At 54.8% G+C, this 14,427-nt stretch overlaps 1 protein-coding gene across 1 annotated transcript; it reads left to right on the top strand.

Annotated features, from left to right (window-relative positions):
- Positions 1–5,534: 5,534 nt before the first annotated feature.
- On the top strand, positions 5,535–8,944 carry ERMN (ermin). Its single transcript, XM_050899557.1, has 3 exons — positions 5,535–5,781; positions 6,107–6,193; positions 8,508–8,944. The coding sequence occupies exons 1-3, from the start codon at positions 5,535–5,537 to the stop codon at positions 8,942–8,944; spliced, it is 771 nt and encodes a 256-aa protein (XP_050755514.1).
- The last annotated feature ends 5,483 nt before the right edge of the window (positions 8,945–14,427 follow it).

The raw sequence follows: 14,427 nt of genomic DNA, 5'->3' as shown, positions 1-14,427 counted from the left end.
GGCTGGGGCTCCGAGCAATGTGTGTGGAAGGTGCTCTGGACCTTGAGCAGAGGAGGTGTTCTCACTGATCGTGGGGTCATTGAAGGGTTTGCTTGATTTCCTAACAGCCAAGGGATTACCTTTTCTCTTCTTATCCCCCGTGGATAAAGGGGCCAACGCGAGTTTACTGCAGAAAGAAGTGCGGCTGCTCTGGAGAATGCAATTCCTTTTTAAACTTAAAATTTTGATTAAGTTTCTGAATGCTACTGAGCCTGACCTTGTAAGGGATCTTAACTGCTTAACCGGGTCTTGCCCAGTGCCCAGATCTAGGCACCCCCTCCCTGAACTCAAGACCCTGCATCAAATACGGGCAAGACACAGTCACGGCACTCAGCCCCTGGGTTAGCAGTAAAGAGGCAGAAAACCCGCTTGAGGTGAGGGGAACATTTGGGTCCTAAATCTTTTGGCTTGATTTAGCGCAGCACGGAGTGAGCTGAGGCATCTCCAGCGCAAGAGCTGGCAAATCCAATTTGCTTTAGCAGGGCAGCCCCGCGGGGCTGGCTTTGGGTGGGCGAAGGGGCCGGCGCGGTGCCGGGGGACGCTCGCTGCTCCTGGGGCGCAGGCATGGCCCCTCTGCTAAACGCGCTGGTTCCTGCGGCTCCAGCGCTGATCATGGGGCATCGCAGCAGCGTCTTCCAAGGGCCTAGAAGTGCCTCTTGGGCTGCCCCGAGACCTATTCACCTCGTTCACGCTGGCTTGCAGCTCTCTAGCCAGCCTTGCCCTTTTTTTATGGCCTTTGCAGTATCTCAGGTTTGGTTGTTTTTTTTTTTTTTGCTGGGATCTCTTGGCCTGTAATTTCTACTTGGGAAGTTTTTTTCCACAAAACCATGAAACAGGTTGTGGCTTCTGCTGGGAACATTTCAAATCCAGTGGAAAATCATTCTGGCTTCAAGGCTGTACTATCCTGCAAAAACTCTCCCCTCGCCCATTAAAGGTCTAGCCCTGGAAGCTGCTGAAATCCGTGAGGAGTTCCTGTGTTTCTGTGTCTGACCGGTGTTTCTGCGTGTCCTGGGTTTCGCTCCATTTCAGTTGTGCTCGGAGCAGGTGGCTATCCCTTCAGCGACCACTTTTGTGCACGCTTTTCAGGGATGGCTGTGCTTCGGCCTTGCCGCCTGCAGTTCTGCTCTGCTGATTTCTGCTTTCGTACCCGACGTTTCCTTTCTCATGCAGCTGTTTTAGAAGTTTTCATGTGTGGCAGCTGGTTGCACCCAGCTTTCGCAGCACTGAAAAGAAGATCACGAAACATAGTTATCGCGGGTGACTGAGTTTGTCCTGCCTGCCGCTGCAAGGCAAAAGGGAAGCACACCTTATACGTGTGTAAAGCCAAGAACTTATTGCTGTGCTCCCAGCACAGACCAGCTGCTTCTTACTGCTGTCTGCATTAAACTATGGTTGTGCCACACACAGATAAGCAAAAGTACAGCAAACTCACCATAGTCACAGAAACCACCGTCGCAGCGAGACCAAACCAGCGAAGCCCAGACAGAGCCCGTCCGACCAGCCCCAGTGCTGAGGCCTTGCAAACTTGGTGCAAAGGTGATGGCCTGTGACAGAGGACGGCAACGCCACATTGCTGCCGTTGGCAATGCCGGGCTGCACGGCCGAGAAATGCCCCGGTGGCACCCATGGGCAGGTGGGGACAGGAGCTCCTCCAGCGCAGATGGAGCAGAGAGCAGGGCTATTCTGGCGACGCTCTGCTCGGGGAAAGGTCCGCAGCCTGAATTGCTTCCGTAACGTTTGGCTCTTTCAGTACAGGCTTTTTCTTTTTTTAAAAGCTTAAAGAGGCAGAAATCACACCACCTCGGGTTTGTGCAAATGAAATGTTTTCCTAGCCTTGAGAGGTGGTTTTGCCCAGCTCTGTTTATAAATAGCTGCCTGCGGTGGGAGGAACCCGCAGCTACTTTTTCCTTTTTCCAAGTCCAGCTGTGAACTCTGCCTGCTTAAAAATACTGCTGGGGATGCTGCAGCATCCGAGCAGCTTCCAGGCTCTCAGTCACCGCCGTGACCTGGGGGTGACGGGCGGCCCCTCAGCTCCCGAGGACAGTACGGGGAGAACAACCTGTGCGGGCAAATGCCTTCAAACAGGCAGGAGCTGCTCTCCCCTCATCAGCGATCCCTTCGGGCTCCTTGCGCAGTGTCTCCCAGGGAGAAAGCAGCAGCTGCCTGTTTTTAACGCTGTCAAAACTTGAATTACCCTGTATGTGCCCATGGTTTGTAACTAGCACGCCCTTGCTGCATCACTCTGGCATGTATTCCTGTTTTTCAGAGGGAACACGCTGCTCCTCCTGCAGCTCCCCTCTGCAGCCAAGCGTGGCCAGCGGGAGCATCGGGGCAGCAGCAGCGGCAGCAGCAGCAGCAGCAGCATCCCAGCCCCGAGGACGTGCGAGGGCTGGCTGGTGCCTGACATAGCTCTGCCAGGGGGGATGCCCGTGTTTCCGCATTTCCTTTCGTTCCTCCGCTGGGTGAAAAGTTAAAATTCTGAAATTTTCTATAGATAGAGGAATCCCAAGGTACGTTTTAAATCCCAAGTATTTATCTTGCTGACAAAATGGAAATGCTTGATTGTCGTTTGTTGACATGATCCATAGGGGTTTTTCTCTGGGTGTTCAAGTGAAATGTAATCCCTCCTGGCTGTGCACAGCGGTGGGAATGTTCGTCTCCAGTGCCACCGTGCCTGTCATCCTGCCCTGGCTTTCGGGTGGCATTGCATCTCTCATGGGGACCCCGGATTACGTGGCTTCTGCTCTCGAGCTGCTCCGGTGCCCGTGCGTGGTGTAGGCGCATGCACAGGCTGCTCCTGGAAACCCATCACTGGGGCAGAAATTGGGAGCAGAGAGTTAAGGACAGAAGAGCCTACAGAGCCTTGCAACACCCTGCCAACACCCTGCCATGGCGGCCTCTTCCTATTTCTGGAATGAATTGGAATTGCTGTGGCTCTAATGATTTACCTCACTGACTTTCAAATCCCGGTTGTGCCCCAACGCCTCTGAAATCCCAGGTGCTATATCTGAAATTTTAGCAAAGGATAGCTCAAACGGAAACTTCCTGCGTTAAAGGTCACACGGAAAATGATTTATAACAGATTCATGCAAATCGTGCTTCGACCGCGAGGCGCTCATTTGGGAAAATGTGAATTGTCGAGAATGGGTTGTGTAACCAATAGATGGCACCAGGAAATACCTAAAATGGTTTCAATATCTTTTTGCAATCAAGAAGTCAGGCAAGCAGGTTCCTGGGGATGTGGGGATGGGACCTGTCCCTGTCCCCGCAGGAGCTGATGTGGCTCCCGGGTCAGCAGGGCTCCCCGCTTGTCAAGCCTGGTGCCATGTTTTCAGCTTCGGGTTATTTCAAATTTGAAGCCTGGCCGGGAGTTTGCCCCATGCTCGAGCCCCGGTGCAGGATTCGTGCTGGCTGCGCCGAGCAAGGTGCGGTGCCCGTCCCGGGGCGGCCGTGGCCCCTCGCCCCCGTGCGATGGCCGCATCCCCGCTCTGCCCTCGCGCCCGCCGCCGGGTCAGTGATGAGCCGGACTGGCCCGTGCGGGGCCGGCGGGGGACATCCCCACGGCTCCCCTGCCCAGGGCTGTGGGTCTGCACAACGCGAGGTGTGAGGGCGCGGACGGGCAGCGCGGGCCTCTGGCTGCGTCTCGGCTGATGTGCCCCGGGTCGGTGCTGCCTCTGTTGCCCGCAGCTCATTGATCTCACAGGTACCTTGACGGCACAGCCCCGAGCTGGCGGTGCAGCAGGGATGCTCAGGTGAGTCCCAGCCGTGAAACCTTTTTCAGTGGTGTTTCCACACTGAGGGAAACGCTGGGGACAGGACCTGTCAAACGAGAAATCACCTGCAGGGCCCTTTGGATTATCTCAGGGATGTGGAAATAGCTTGATAAGAGTAGAAAGTAACCTTCTCCTCTCCAGCCACCAGCCCGTGCCGGGTACCCAGACTCTCGCCATCAGCCCGTGCCGGGTACCCAGCCTCTCCTCCTGAGGGCACCTACCGCTGTGTGTTGTCAACTCACTTTCAAACCTCATCATCCATTTTTCTTGGACAAATTTTTCCAGCATAGGATTGATTTTATAAATCAGTTACGCTGAACTCATCTTCATAACAATGATGAAAAGTTTTTGATTTAAAGATGCAAACTCACAGATGAACAGAACCAGTGGAAAGGCTTTGGGTCCATTTCTAACCAAGGTCTGAACTCGACAAGAGGATTTCCAAATCCTAAAGCCCAAAGATGTCAAAAATGTTGTATTGTACGAACACAAAAAGTCATTCACAGCAGGAGATTACACTCTTACGTAAACCTGGCTTTGGGCACCGGGGTTGAGACGAGTTCAGCTACGGTCAGAAAATGCCCCGGTGCTGCTCGGGCGATCCTCCTGCTTCCCTCTGTAAAACGTTCCCCTCTCGCTCCTGCTAGCTTTAGGTCCGACTGATAATTACTGGTGTAAGTGCTAATCTCGCCCCTTGCCCCTTTGATATTCCTTTAAAGCAAGTTTCTACTGCTGTGGCCTGAAGCTGCTTCTGCAGAAGTGGGTTGTGCTGTGGGTGCAGAAGGGGAAGCGCTGCGCCGACCTGCCTGGGTTCTGGGGGGGCTCCCGCTGGGGGTCAGCGGGCAGCGAGTGTCCCGTCGCCTGGCTGGCTCGGCCTCGGGGACCTGCCACCTCGGTTCACATCTTGTCACAAAACGTCACTTTGGCTTGTGCTTTTGGTTTTCATCTTCTAGGGCCGAGCCCTTGAGATGCGTTTCGCCTAGCAGGTGATTGCAGATGCTCGGCATCCGGCAGGACGCGGCCCTGCCTGTAAAACACACGTGGCCGGGCTAAGGCCGTGCGGCGGCGGAGCGCGGTGTTGCGCCGTGTGCGGGGCATGTGCCCTTCCAGCCAGCCGGTTTGTTCCCCGACAAGTGCAAAATGCGCTCATTGTCCGGCCAGCGCATGGCGAGGTTTATCAGCACACAAACCCGATGAGGAATGTTAAGCGGGTTAGGTGGCAGCGGCAGCGCCACGGAAGGTGGTCACCCTCCGGGGATTAGAGGTCAGAACAATCGCCGTCCCTGTGGCCAGGCGGAGACACAAAGAGCCATTGTGCCGAGAGGACAAAATCTCTGTTTATTACCGCGGGGCTGACATGCTGAAAGACCCGCTCTCCATGCCAGCACAAAAGCTTCCTTGCTTCAGATTGTTTGTTTATGTAAATTAAAATGGTGCATTTAATTATGCAACGGGACGAGCCTCAGCAACGAGCGAGGTGCTGATTGGATCGCCCCGTGGCCAGAGCCCGCTGGCAAGCCCTCGGCACATCTGATGGTGCGGCCGCGGAGCCCGCTCTGCTGCAGCGCCCGCAGGAGAGGGGACGCGCCTTGACCGTTTGCGCCGGGGGACAAAATCCCCGGGGGAGAAGGGGTGAGGAGTAGCGCTCCCCACCCCGGGGTGCAGGAGCGGGGCCCCCGGAGGTGCACGGCCCCGGTCGGCGGGCACGGCACGGCCCTAAGCATGACAGAAGAAGTCCCAGCAACGTCCGGCATGCCCGAGTGCAATGGGAGCGTACCCCCGGAGAAGGCCCCGCTCCAGGTCATCGGCGTCATCGATGAAGTAGCAAAATCTGTCGGGACGGTTCCTTACGCGAATGCAGAAACGACCGCTGATGCTCCACCTGCAAAAGAAAATCAGGAGGAAAACAGAAATTCGTTGGCAGAGGACGTAGTTCATGGGGATTTTGATGGAGAGAAGCAATGCAAAGGTAAAGTACAAGGCTGCCTTTCTTTAAGTGTTTGGAAAGAAAAGCTCTGTTTTATGTGTAGCCTTGTGAATAATGGGATGTACTATGTGTGTTAGTCAAAATTCCTAACCTATGGTAGTTGTAACAATGACACAGAGTAATTCAGAGTTAGGGACAAATTTGAGCTAGCAGTTACACAGGATGCGATGAAAAGAATGTAACTAAAGGAACAAGCAGTTTTTTAATCTTCTCTGAAAATCTGCTGCCAATCTGCAACCGGTTAAAACCTAATTATCGTCACTAACTGCTCCATCAGTCCGTTTCTTGTGCTTTGTATTTCCTAAAGAAACGCGAGAGGAAAACGATGGGACACTACAGCAGGGACCAGCTGATACCCAGGACACAGGGACTGACGGCCAGGAATCAGAGGAAGGTAACGGAAAGTGCTGTGGGATGTGAGGTTTTCCCGAAGCATAGCAATGAGTAGCCTTCAAAGACAATCACGTATAGGTGGTTATTATTTTTTGTTAGCTCGGTCAGACCCTTATATTCTGGAGAGCAGTGGCTCATTTCTCATCCATAGAGTTGCCACACCTTAGAGAACACGGCGGGTATCTTTCTTCCTGAGGCTTGCGCGTATCTCCATGACCATGGGGTATCAAAGCACCACGGGGTCTTCAACCAGGAGGTCTCCAACAGCCTTGTGAGGCTGGGAGATGCTTTACCTTCTGCTCCACGCAGGGGAGCTCAGAGGATAACCTCGGGAGGCTGTCAGTCAAAAACGTGCAGCCCCGAAACCCAAACTTTTTTCCTGCCTGATTCACCAAGTGTCTAAATCCCCCTGATGCCCAAGTATCTAGCAGAAAATTGCTCTCCTAAACTTCTGCTCCTGGGTCTCTCTCTCCTCATTCTTAGGGGAAAATGGTAAAAATCAGTTGGAGCCAAGGCTGGACCTCGCGCCTGCCTCCTGCGGTGAGCGGGGCTGCGGGGGGGCACTCGCTGCCCGTCCCCGGCAGCAAGTTAAAGTGTATTGAATGTATATACCCATAGATGAACATATTTAATTATACTATGCAAAATGCAGCCACTCCTCCAAAAAGGAGTATTTTATTGAGTGTTATTAAAGAAGGAAAGCTACGTCTCTCTGCGGGTGGGCTTTCGGCATTGCTGCCCTTCCACGTTTCCCACCCACGGGCTCTTGCCCAGCTCGTCGGTTCTGGCCGATGAGGGATGGCTGGGCTGTGGGCTGCTAACGATGCTCTCCCCACCACCGACCCGGGCCCCGGGGGGGACTGGCAGCTCTGCCCCTCTCCCCGGCACCCGGCCGTGCTGGATCCCTCTTGTCATTTACACATCCGCCTGGCCGCAGTAAGTTGGTATTTTCTATATGTCAGCTGCCACATAAATATGAAACCCCTCCTCGGAGAAGAGCAGATTAACAACCCAGAGTAGCTGTCGCAGTCCTGGCAAAGCTAGTGTCGTTGAACGTAGTGTGTGGGCCGTACAGAAACTTTGCTTTGCTTAAGAAAAGGAAAAAATACACGAACATTTGTCATGGGCAAAATAATATTTCACAGCAGCTGCATAGGTTGTGAGGAGGTGATGGAGGCTTTCCCACTTAGAGCTGACACCCATATTCCAGCTGTGTTGCTTTATGAGTGCACAATAAAACCTATTAAATGATCTTGCACAGCCCCCCCGCACTCCCCCCTTGCCTCAGCCACAAGCACTTTATCTCTAAATTGCAGGCAGCTTTTTAGTACCTAACCAATTTAGTCTAATTAATACTCAGGACCCCACAGGCAAAATGTTGAATAGACCATTTGTTGCGACACTAAAGCATCATTTAGCGCAGAGACGTGCCAAAGAGGACAGATAGGAGATAGCCATCTCAGCCTGGTCGGCCACCTCTGAAGGAGGGATGCATCCCAGGAGGGCAGTGCCGGGGTCCCGCTGCATCCCCGGCACAGCTGGGTGCTGCGTGCAGAAGGGCTCCCTTCCCTTCCCTTCCCTTCCCTTCCCTTCCCTTCCCTTCCCCCCCCCTTCCCTTCCCTTCCCTTCCCTTCCCTTCCCTTCCCTTCCCTTCCCTTCCTTCCCTTCCCTTCCCTTCCCTTCCCTTCCCTTCCTTCCCTTCCCTTCCCTTCCCTTCCCTTCCCTTCCCTTCCCTTCCCTTCCCTTCCCTTCCCTTCCCTTCCCTTCCCTTTCCCTTCCCACCCCACATGGTGGGCAGAGCCTGCACGGAGCCCCGAGCCATGGGGAGGGCGGCCCTGCCGTAGGATGCTTGCCAGCCGTGGATCTGCGAGGGCAGGAGCAGACCTGGTGCGTGCAGGGGGGCAGTGCCTCTGGTCCTGGGGCGCAGGGGGGATGCTGTGCTGCTCTTCCCTCCTCGAGGCTCGACCACTGGCATCTGCATCGCCTCTCCTTGTAAAGGAGGGTAGTGGGGAGGGCTCCATGGGAAAGGTGGTACAAAAGAGACGGGCATTAAAAAAGGCAAGGGCAGGGGGCCTTAAGGAATGAGTGTGAGAATGTACGAAGCCTTTCTAAAGCACACGCGAGCATCCGTGGTGATGGGGGTTCAGCCTGGAGGCGTGGGGCACTCCTCACCAGGCGCCTCTGGAGGACGGGTGCTTTGGTGGCGGGCGCTGGGGAGTCACCAAGAGCGATGCTATGTCAAGAGCATGTACGATGGGGGGCACGAAGGCGGTGCTGAGCCCGTCCTCACCCGCACTCCCTCTGTGTTGCTGCAGGGCCGGGCAGTGAGGGGACGCCTGCGGGCAGCGGGGAGCGAGAGCTGGGGACGGCGGCCAGCCCCGGCGGGGAGGCGGCGGAGACCCTCGCAGCCAGCGCTGACGGGAGAGGCAATGCAGCCAAGGAGGAGGAGGAGGCGGAGGAGGAGGAGGAGGAGGAGGAGGACACTGAAGAGGATGAAGTTCAGGTGATCGAAATCAAGAACAGCGAGGCGTCCCGTCTAAAGCAGCAAGACAGCGGCAAGGAGGCATCTCCCCCGACCAGCCCCGGCTGCAACTCCCAGGTGGAGAAACTGGGGGAGCAGCCCAGCCTGGGGAAAAAAAATGATATCTCCAGACACAGCTATTCCAGATACAACACAATCTCCTACCGGAGGATTAGAAAAGGAAACACCAAACAGCGAATCGATGAATTTGAATCCATGATGCACTTATAAACTGAGGTGGAGAATTGCTTAACGAGCCGAGTGTTCACTCTGGTTTTGTTTTTCTTTTTTGTTTCCCCCAAGACATGTCTCTTCACACAACATGACGTCACTGCTTTTTTCCTTTTTGTACATGATTTCATAATACACTGTGAAAATTTAACAACTTCGCTTTGACAGCGGGCAGAGGCATCCATAGCGCAGGAAAATAAATAATCAGTTTGCTAAATATAATACCATTTGATTTAAAGTTTATCCTCTCATTTCCTATCCCACTTTTGTAACCATATTCAAACAATAGGATGTCTTGAACTGGCTGGGGCTTCTCTAGCTGCCGACACACACGTGATCCATGCCGTCAGCCGTGCTGGTAATGAGTTGGCAGCGCAGCAGCTCAGTGACACTGGCCAGGGCAGTGTGAATAATAAAAGAGATGAGTGTTTGCAACCGCAGCGCGCTCTGTTTTGCTGTCCGTCCATGCTGGCGTCTCACGGTGCGCTGACAGCCGCCTCCTGCTAGCGACCGTCCGTTTCCACCTGGTGCTCGTGGGACGGAGGGATATTTGCATTCGTGGGTAGATGCTGATGTGCAGGAATTTATAAAGACGGGAAGGCATCAAGGCCCCTGTTCCCCCACTGCCATCCCTAACACCTCCCATGTCTTTCTCAATTTTCACGCTAAGTTTAGATGCAAAACTTTAAAGATCTTTTTGTCAAAGCCAGGCAAGTTTTATGCATAATTTGTTTTTGTGTCATCTGAACACAACCTTTCTCCATTTTTAAAAACCTTTGTGTCACTACAGTGTTGTTGATGCAGTCTTTTTTTAAGTATTTTACAGACAGATATGTCTCGAGTTGGGACTAAGCTTTGCAAATGTCATCCCAGAAAGCATCTGGGAAAGTTGAGAGCAGCTGGCAAAGGCAGAGGAGGTAAGAACGAAGTAAGACTCCAACTTCAGCTGCAGCAGCCTCCTTCAGCCATAAGCGCTTTTTTAAGGATTAGTTTTACATCTCCAGCAGCACTGAATATCGTTTTGACTTTTCTTGTTCTGCATAAAGGCAATTATTTATTGGCAACGTGAAAATAATAAATGGCAATTCTGTATTGTACAAACCAGACACAGCCCTCATTGTGCTATTCAGACTTGTTTATTCGCTCTTTGGTTTGTGGAAGTTCAGAGGTTTGCTTGTATGAACTTATACTGCGGGTTTGTTTGCCGGCTGACAGCTGCCCCCCCATCGCTCCTCTCGCGGCGGCTCCTGTAAGAGCAGCACATTTCTCTTAAAGATGTGACCATGGCCTGGGCTGTCGGTGACCCGCTGAGGTTGTGGGTGGCCAAGCGCTGCTCCGAGCTGACCAGCTCCTCAGCTTCAAGTATCTGCACGCCCGCCGAGGCGGGGCTGGTGGCCACCGCCTCCCCGCCATGCCGTCCGGCCCGATCTGCGCTTCAGAATGTCAATTACAAATTTGCTTTACTGCAATTAAAAAACGCAACGGGGAAGAAAACAACAAAACCCCAAAGCGAAATACAAATCAGAGCCAAAGCGAGCAACTTTGCGCACTGCTGAGGAGTTTTTAAGGCAGCGTATTGCGGTAAGGCCAGGGGCTGACGGGCAGTATCTGCCCCTGCCCACGGGGGTCAACAGGACACGCGGGTGCTCGCGCCCGGCTCTGGAAAAGCCGCCGAGGCCGGACAGGCGGGATGCGAACACCCAGCTCACGCTGATGATGGAGCTGGCTTTCAGCAGCGTGAGACGCCAGGACAAGCTGTCCGTACCGCAGCAAAAGGCATGGGCTGCTGCAGCAGGTCGTCTTTGAAGAGGGTGGAGGGCTCAGCGCTGGGGCTGAGCAAGGGCAAGTCCCAGAACAGCGCAGACACCCGATGGGACGCAAAGCCAGAGTTCAAATCCTTCCCCGTGCTCTCCCGGGGTGAGGAGAGCGGTAGCAGGAGAGGCAGCAGCGTTTCATTGCCCGGCCATTCGCCGTCACGATTCCCATCTCCTCCGGGGAATCGCCTGGCCGAGCCCTCAGCGCCCGGGCGCGAGGATCAACCCTTTGGCTGGCCAGCTGGGCACCCTCCTGCTCTCTCCCATGGGTGCACGGGCTGGCCGGGCCCCGTGCTCGCTTTAGCAAAAGGCAGATTTTTTCCTCCTTTTATCATACGCCTGTCTGTAACAGTTTTTAACTTTTGGCTTATGCCCTAGGTGACAGTTAAAACACAGTTTCCCGACTTTTTGGGTAAGTGCAGGGATGAGAGGCTTGGTGTACTGGCTGTGGGCTCGGGTTCCAGCTAAGTGTGGAGTCTCGCTGAGACTTTAAAGAAACTTGGGACTAGTTTTTTACCTTCCTTGGAAAGCAGTGTTTGATCAGCTGAGAACTGCAACTCCCTCTCTTGCTTTCCTTGGCAGCTGGAAAAATAAAAAAAGTCCTGGGATGCTCTAGGGGCCTGAGGGCCTCCCCTACGAACACACCACCTCTTGCCTAACCCTGGGGTGGGTGGGTGCGATATGGAAATCAAGGGGTGCACGGGCAATGAAACGAGCAGAAACCGCAGCTTGCGCTCTCCTGCGGCGTGCTTGTCCTCTGCGCTGCAGGCAGCTCGCAGGCAGCGCCGCTGACCCGCGCCGGGGCACCGCCGGGGCTGGGGAGCCGTGGTCAGACAGGGCAGGGTCTGCATCTGGCCAAAACCGCGGTCAGTGAGTCGGACGAGGTGTGTGGAGGAGCCGGGCAGAGAGCTGTGCGCTTGGCGCGCGAGGGGAAAGGGCACCCAAAGACCTGAAAATTTGCCCCTTGGAGCAGAGGCATTTTCAGGGGGAAAAGTGGGTGGGGATGCTGACCAGGATGCGCAGCTCTCGGACGCGGTAACTACAGAGCCAGCCTTAGCCCGAAAATAATTTCTCCCCGTTTCCACAGTGCCAGATGAGGGCCGATGGCAGGTAAGCAAGAGCTGGACCCTTTTGGAGGGTTGCGACGCCTTTCCACCCTCTCCGGACACTGCCGCGTGGTGCTGGCTCGCCTTTGGGAGCTGTTTCTAGCAGCGCTGTGCGCTGAACTTGAACATGAATTAAACCACTTTGGCAGAAGCTTGCCAGTTGCCACAACATCTGCAGCAGCTGTGGGGCACAGCAGCCAGCGCCGGCTGTTGCCATTGCCTGTGCTAATCGCGCACTAAAACGAGAATCCAAAGAGCAGCCATAAGTCAGGGGAAATTGGTGGTTTAAAGGTTCTTCCCGGGGTGATGTTCTGTGGTTCAGCCTGGCAGTAACTCAGGCAGGAGAGTCCCTAGAAAGGGTCCAAGTCAGTCAGAAACAGAGTTAACACACAGGGCTCAGAGGAAGAAGCTTCATCTACTATCATTTATTCCCTTTTTTTAAACTTTTTTTTTTTCTTTTTAAACAAACCAAATGGGGCCTCCAACCGTGGCCACTTCAATTCAGGGTACTTATTGCTGGAAGCACAGCACAACGTGCCGTGTCCCTCCCTGCCACAGCGCAGGAGGCATTTGTTCTCTTTCGGAAAAGCTGCGCCTGTTTCCCATCGCTGACACTGGGGACGACGGCGGGGGCCCCCATCCCCAGCCCGAGCAGCGGTCCTTCCCACCCGTGGTGCCTTCCTCCCTCTCCTCAACGCTCACACAGCCTGCACGGCCCCAAAAACCTCCTCGTGCCCTGAGGTGCGATGCGCACCCAGGCGCCGTCAGCGGAGACGGCAAAAGGAGCAGGCAGGTCGCCGGGGAGGAGCGAGACGCCTATTGCCACATCTGCCGAGCGTGCCGGAAAAAATGCTCTCGTTTCTGGAAGACGAGGCTGACTGGTACAATCCGAACGCTTCTCAATATTGTGTAACAGCAGGGCCACAGCTCACTGCCAGCAGCCCCGAAGGCGCGCTCCAGTCTTTAAGCAAAAGCTACCAACATGGAAGTGAGCACTTACTTACACAAGTGGGGAATCAGAGTGCAAGTGACAAGCCTGGCAATGGGATGTGACCGTGACATATGACCACTTGGTGCCTACTCAGTGACAAGTGACTGAATGTCAGCAAACAGAACTTGATGAGATTCATGCTCCTGACAGAAGATGACTGCACAAACAACATCTGTGTCATTTTTCTGATGGCGACTGCAGGCTAGCTGCACTAAAGGAGGGAGAGAAAATCGGGAAGACAGTTGGAATAGGAGCCAACTGGGAAAATCTGTTGGGCCAGTCAATATTTTGGCAGACTCAGCCTGTCAGATGCTGTCAGCATTGATCCGCCACGTGAGAGGTAACGTTATGCCAGGGCCTTCTGAAAAATCAAAGGAGAGGTATGAGGGGTTTTGTGAACGCGGGACGGTGGAGGCTCGGCTGTGGTCAACAGCGGCGTGAGAACCAAGTGCGATGCTCGGCCCCCCGTATCCCCAGCGGCTTGTGCTGGAGAAGCCCCTCACCCCAGTGCAGGGCAGCGGGGCAGGAGGAGAAGCGTTACCTTCCCCAGCAACACCGCAGCTCTAAGGGGGAGCAGCCTCCCACAGCGGGAACGTCCTGACCGAAACGGGGGAAGAAATCCTGCCTGGGATGCACTGGTGTTACAGATCCTGCATCTCACTGTCCTGTCACAGCAGAATTTATTCTCCTATCTAATCTGTCCCTTCAAAAAGGGGTGACGGCTTTTGGAGATAAAAGGTTTCACAGTAAGAAAAAAATTTGCCCGTGACAGTAAGTTCAGAGGGACTTTCGGTGTGCGGAGCCTGGCCATTCCGTGCAGCCCGGGCTGTGCAGCGGCTGGTGCCGGGCGAGGTCTCATGGCACTGCGTTCACCTCTGCAACCGTCCCTGTGAAACGTGTGTACACACACACGTGTGCATGCACACGCACTTGTGTTCTGCAGCCCTTTTTGAGGAAAAGCCCTCACTGAGTTCAGCGGGCATCTTCATCCATCCTGAGTGCCGGCGGGTAGAAATTTTGGGTTGCGAGACGTCCTGCCGGAGGTCTCTGCCCTCCCTCCACTCACGGTGGGGGGACACCACGATGGGGAGAGGTGCCCAGCCCGCACTGCCGGTGGGTAAAGCTTCCCTTGGGACGGCCCTGGCAGGAGCAGGGCGAGCCACCCTGCTTGGGGCTGCACCGAGCATCACCAGGCTCCGGCACAGGCACCAGCGCGACCCAACGCCCCGGCCAGCCGGGGGCCGAGGAAAGCTGCAGTGGTCCCAGGGGAGCCCCGAAAAAGCCATGGGGGCTCGGGGACACGGCTGGGGCCGCGGCAGCCCCAGGGTGGGGACAGCCCGGCCGCCCTGGGACGAGGTGCTCCCCGGCTGGCCTCTGGCATGTGCCACCGGCAAGAAGCAGGATAAGCCTCCCATTATTAAAAGAAGGCTTTTTCGATAAGCAATCGATTCCTAATGGAACCCTGATACTCATCTGTCAGAAGCAATGGGTCCCACAGGGCAGGATCCTGCAGCCAGACCCAGCACGGGCATGTCGGATGGATTTTTTTAATGCGTTGGTCAATAAACTTCC

The sequence above is a fragment of the Gymnogyps californianus genome, chromosome 7 (assembly GCF_018139145.2).
Source record: "Gymnogyps californianus isolate 813 chromosome 7, ASM1813914v2, whole genome shotgun sequence".
In the NCBI taxonomy this organism is placed as follows: Eukaryota; Metazoa; Chordata; class Aves; order Accipitriformes; family Cathartidae; genus Gymnogyps; species Gymnogyps californianus.
Note: the sequence above shows the minus strand (reverse complement) of the source record. Positions and strands in the feature narration are given on the sequence as shown.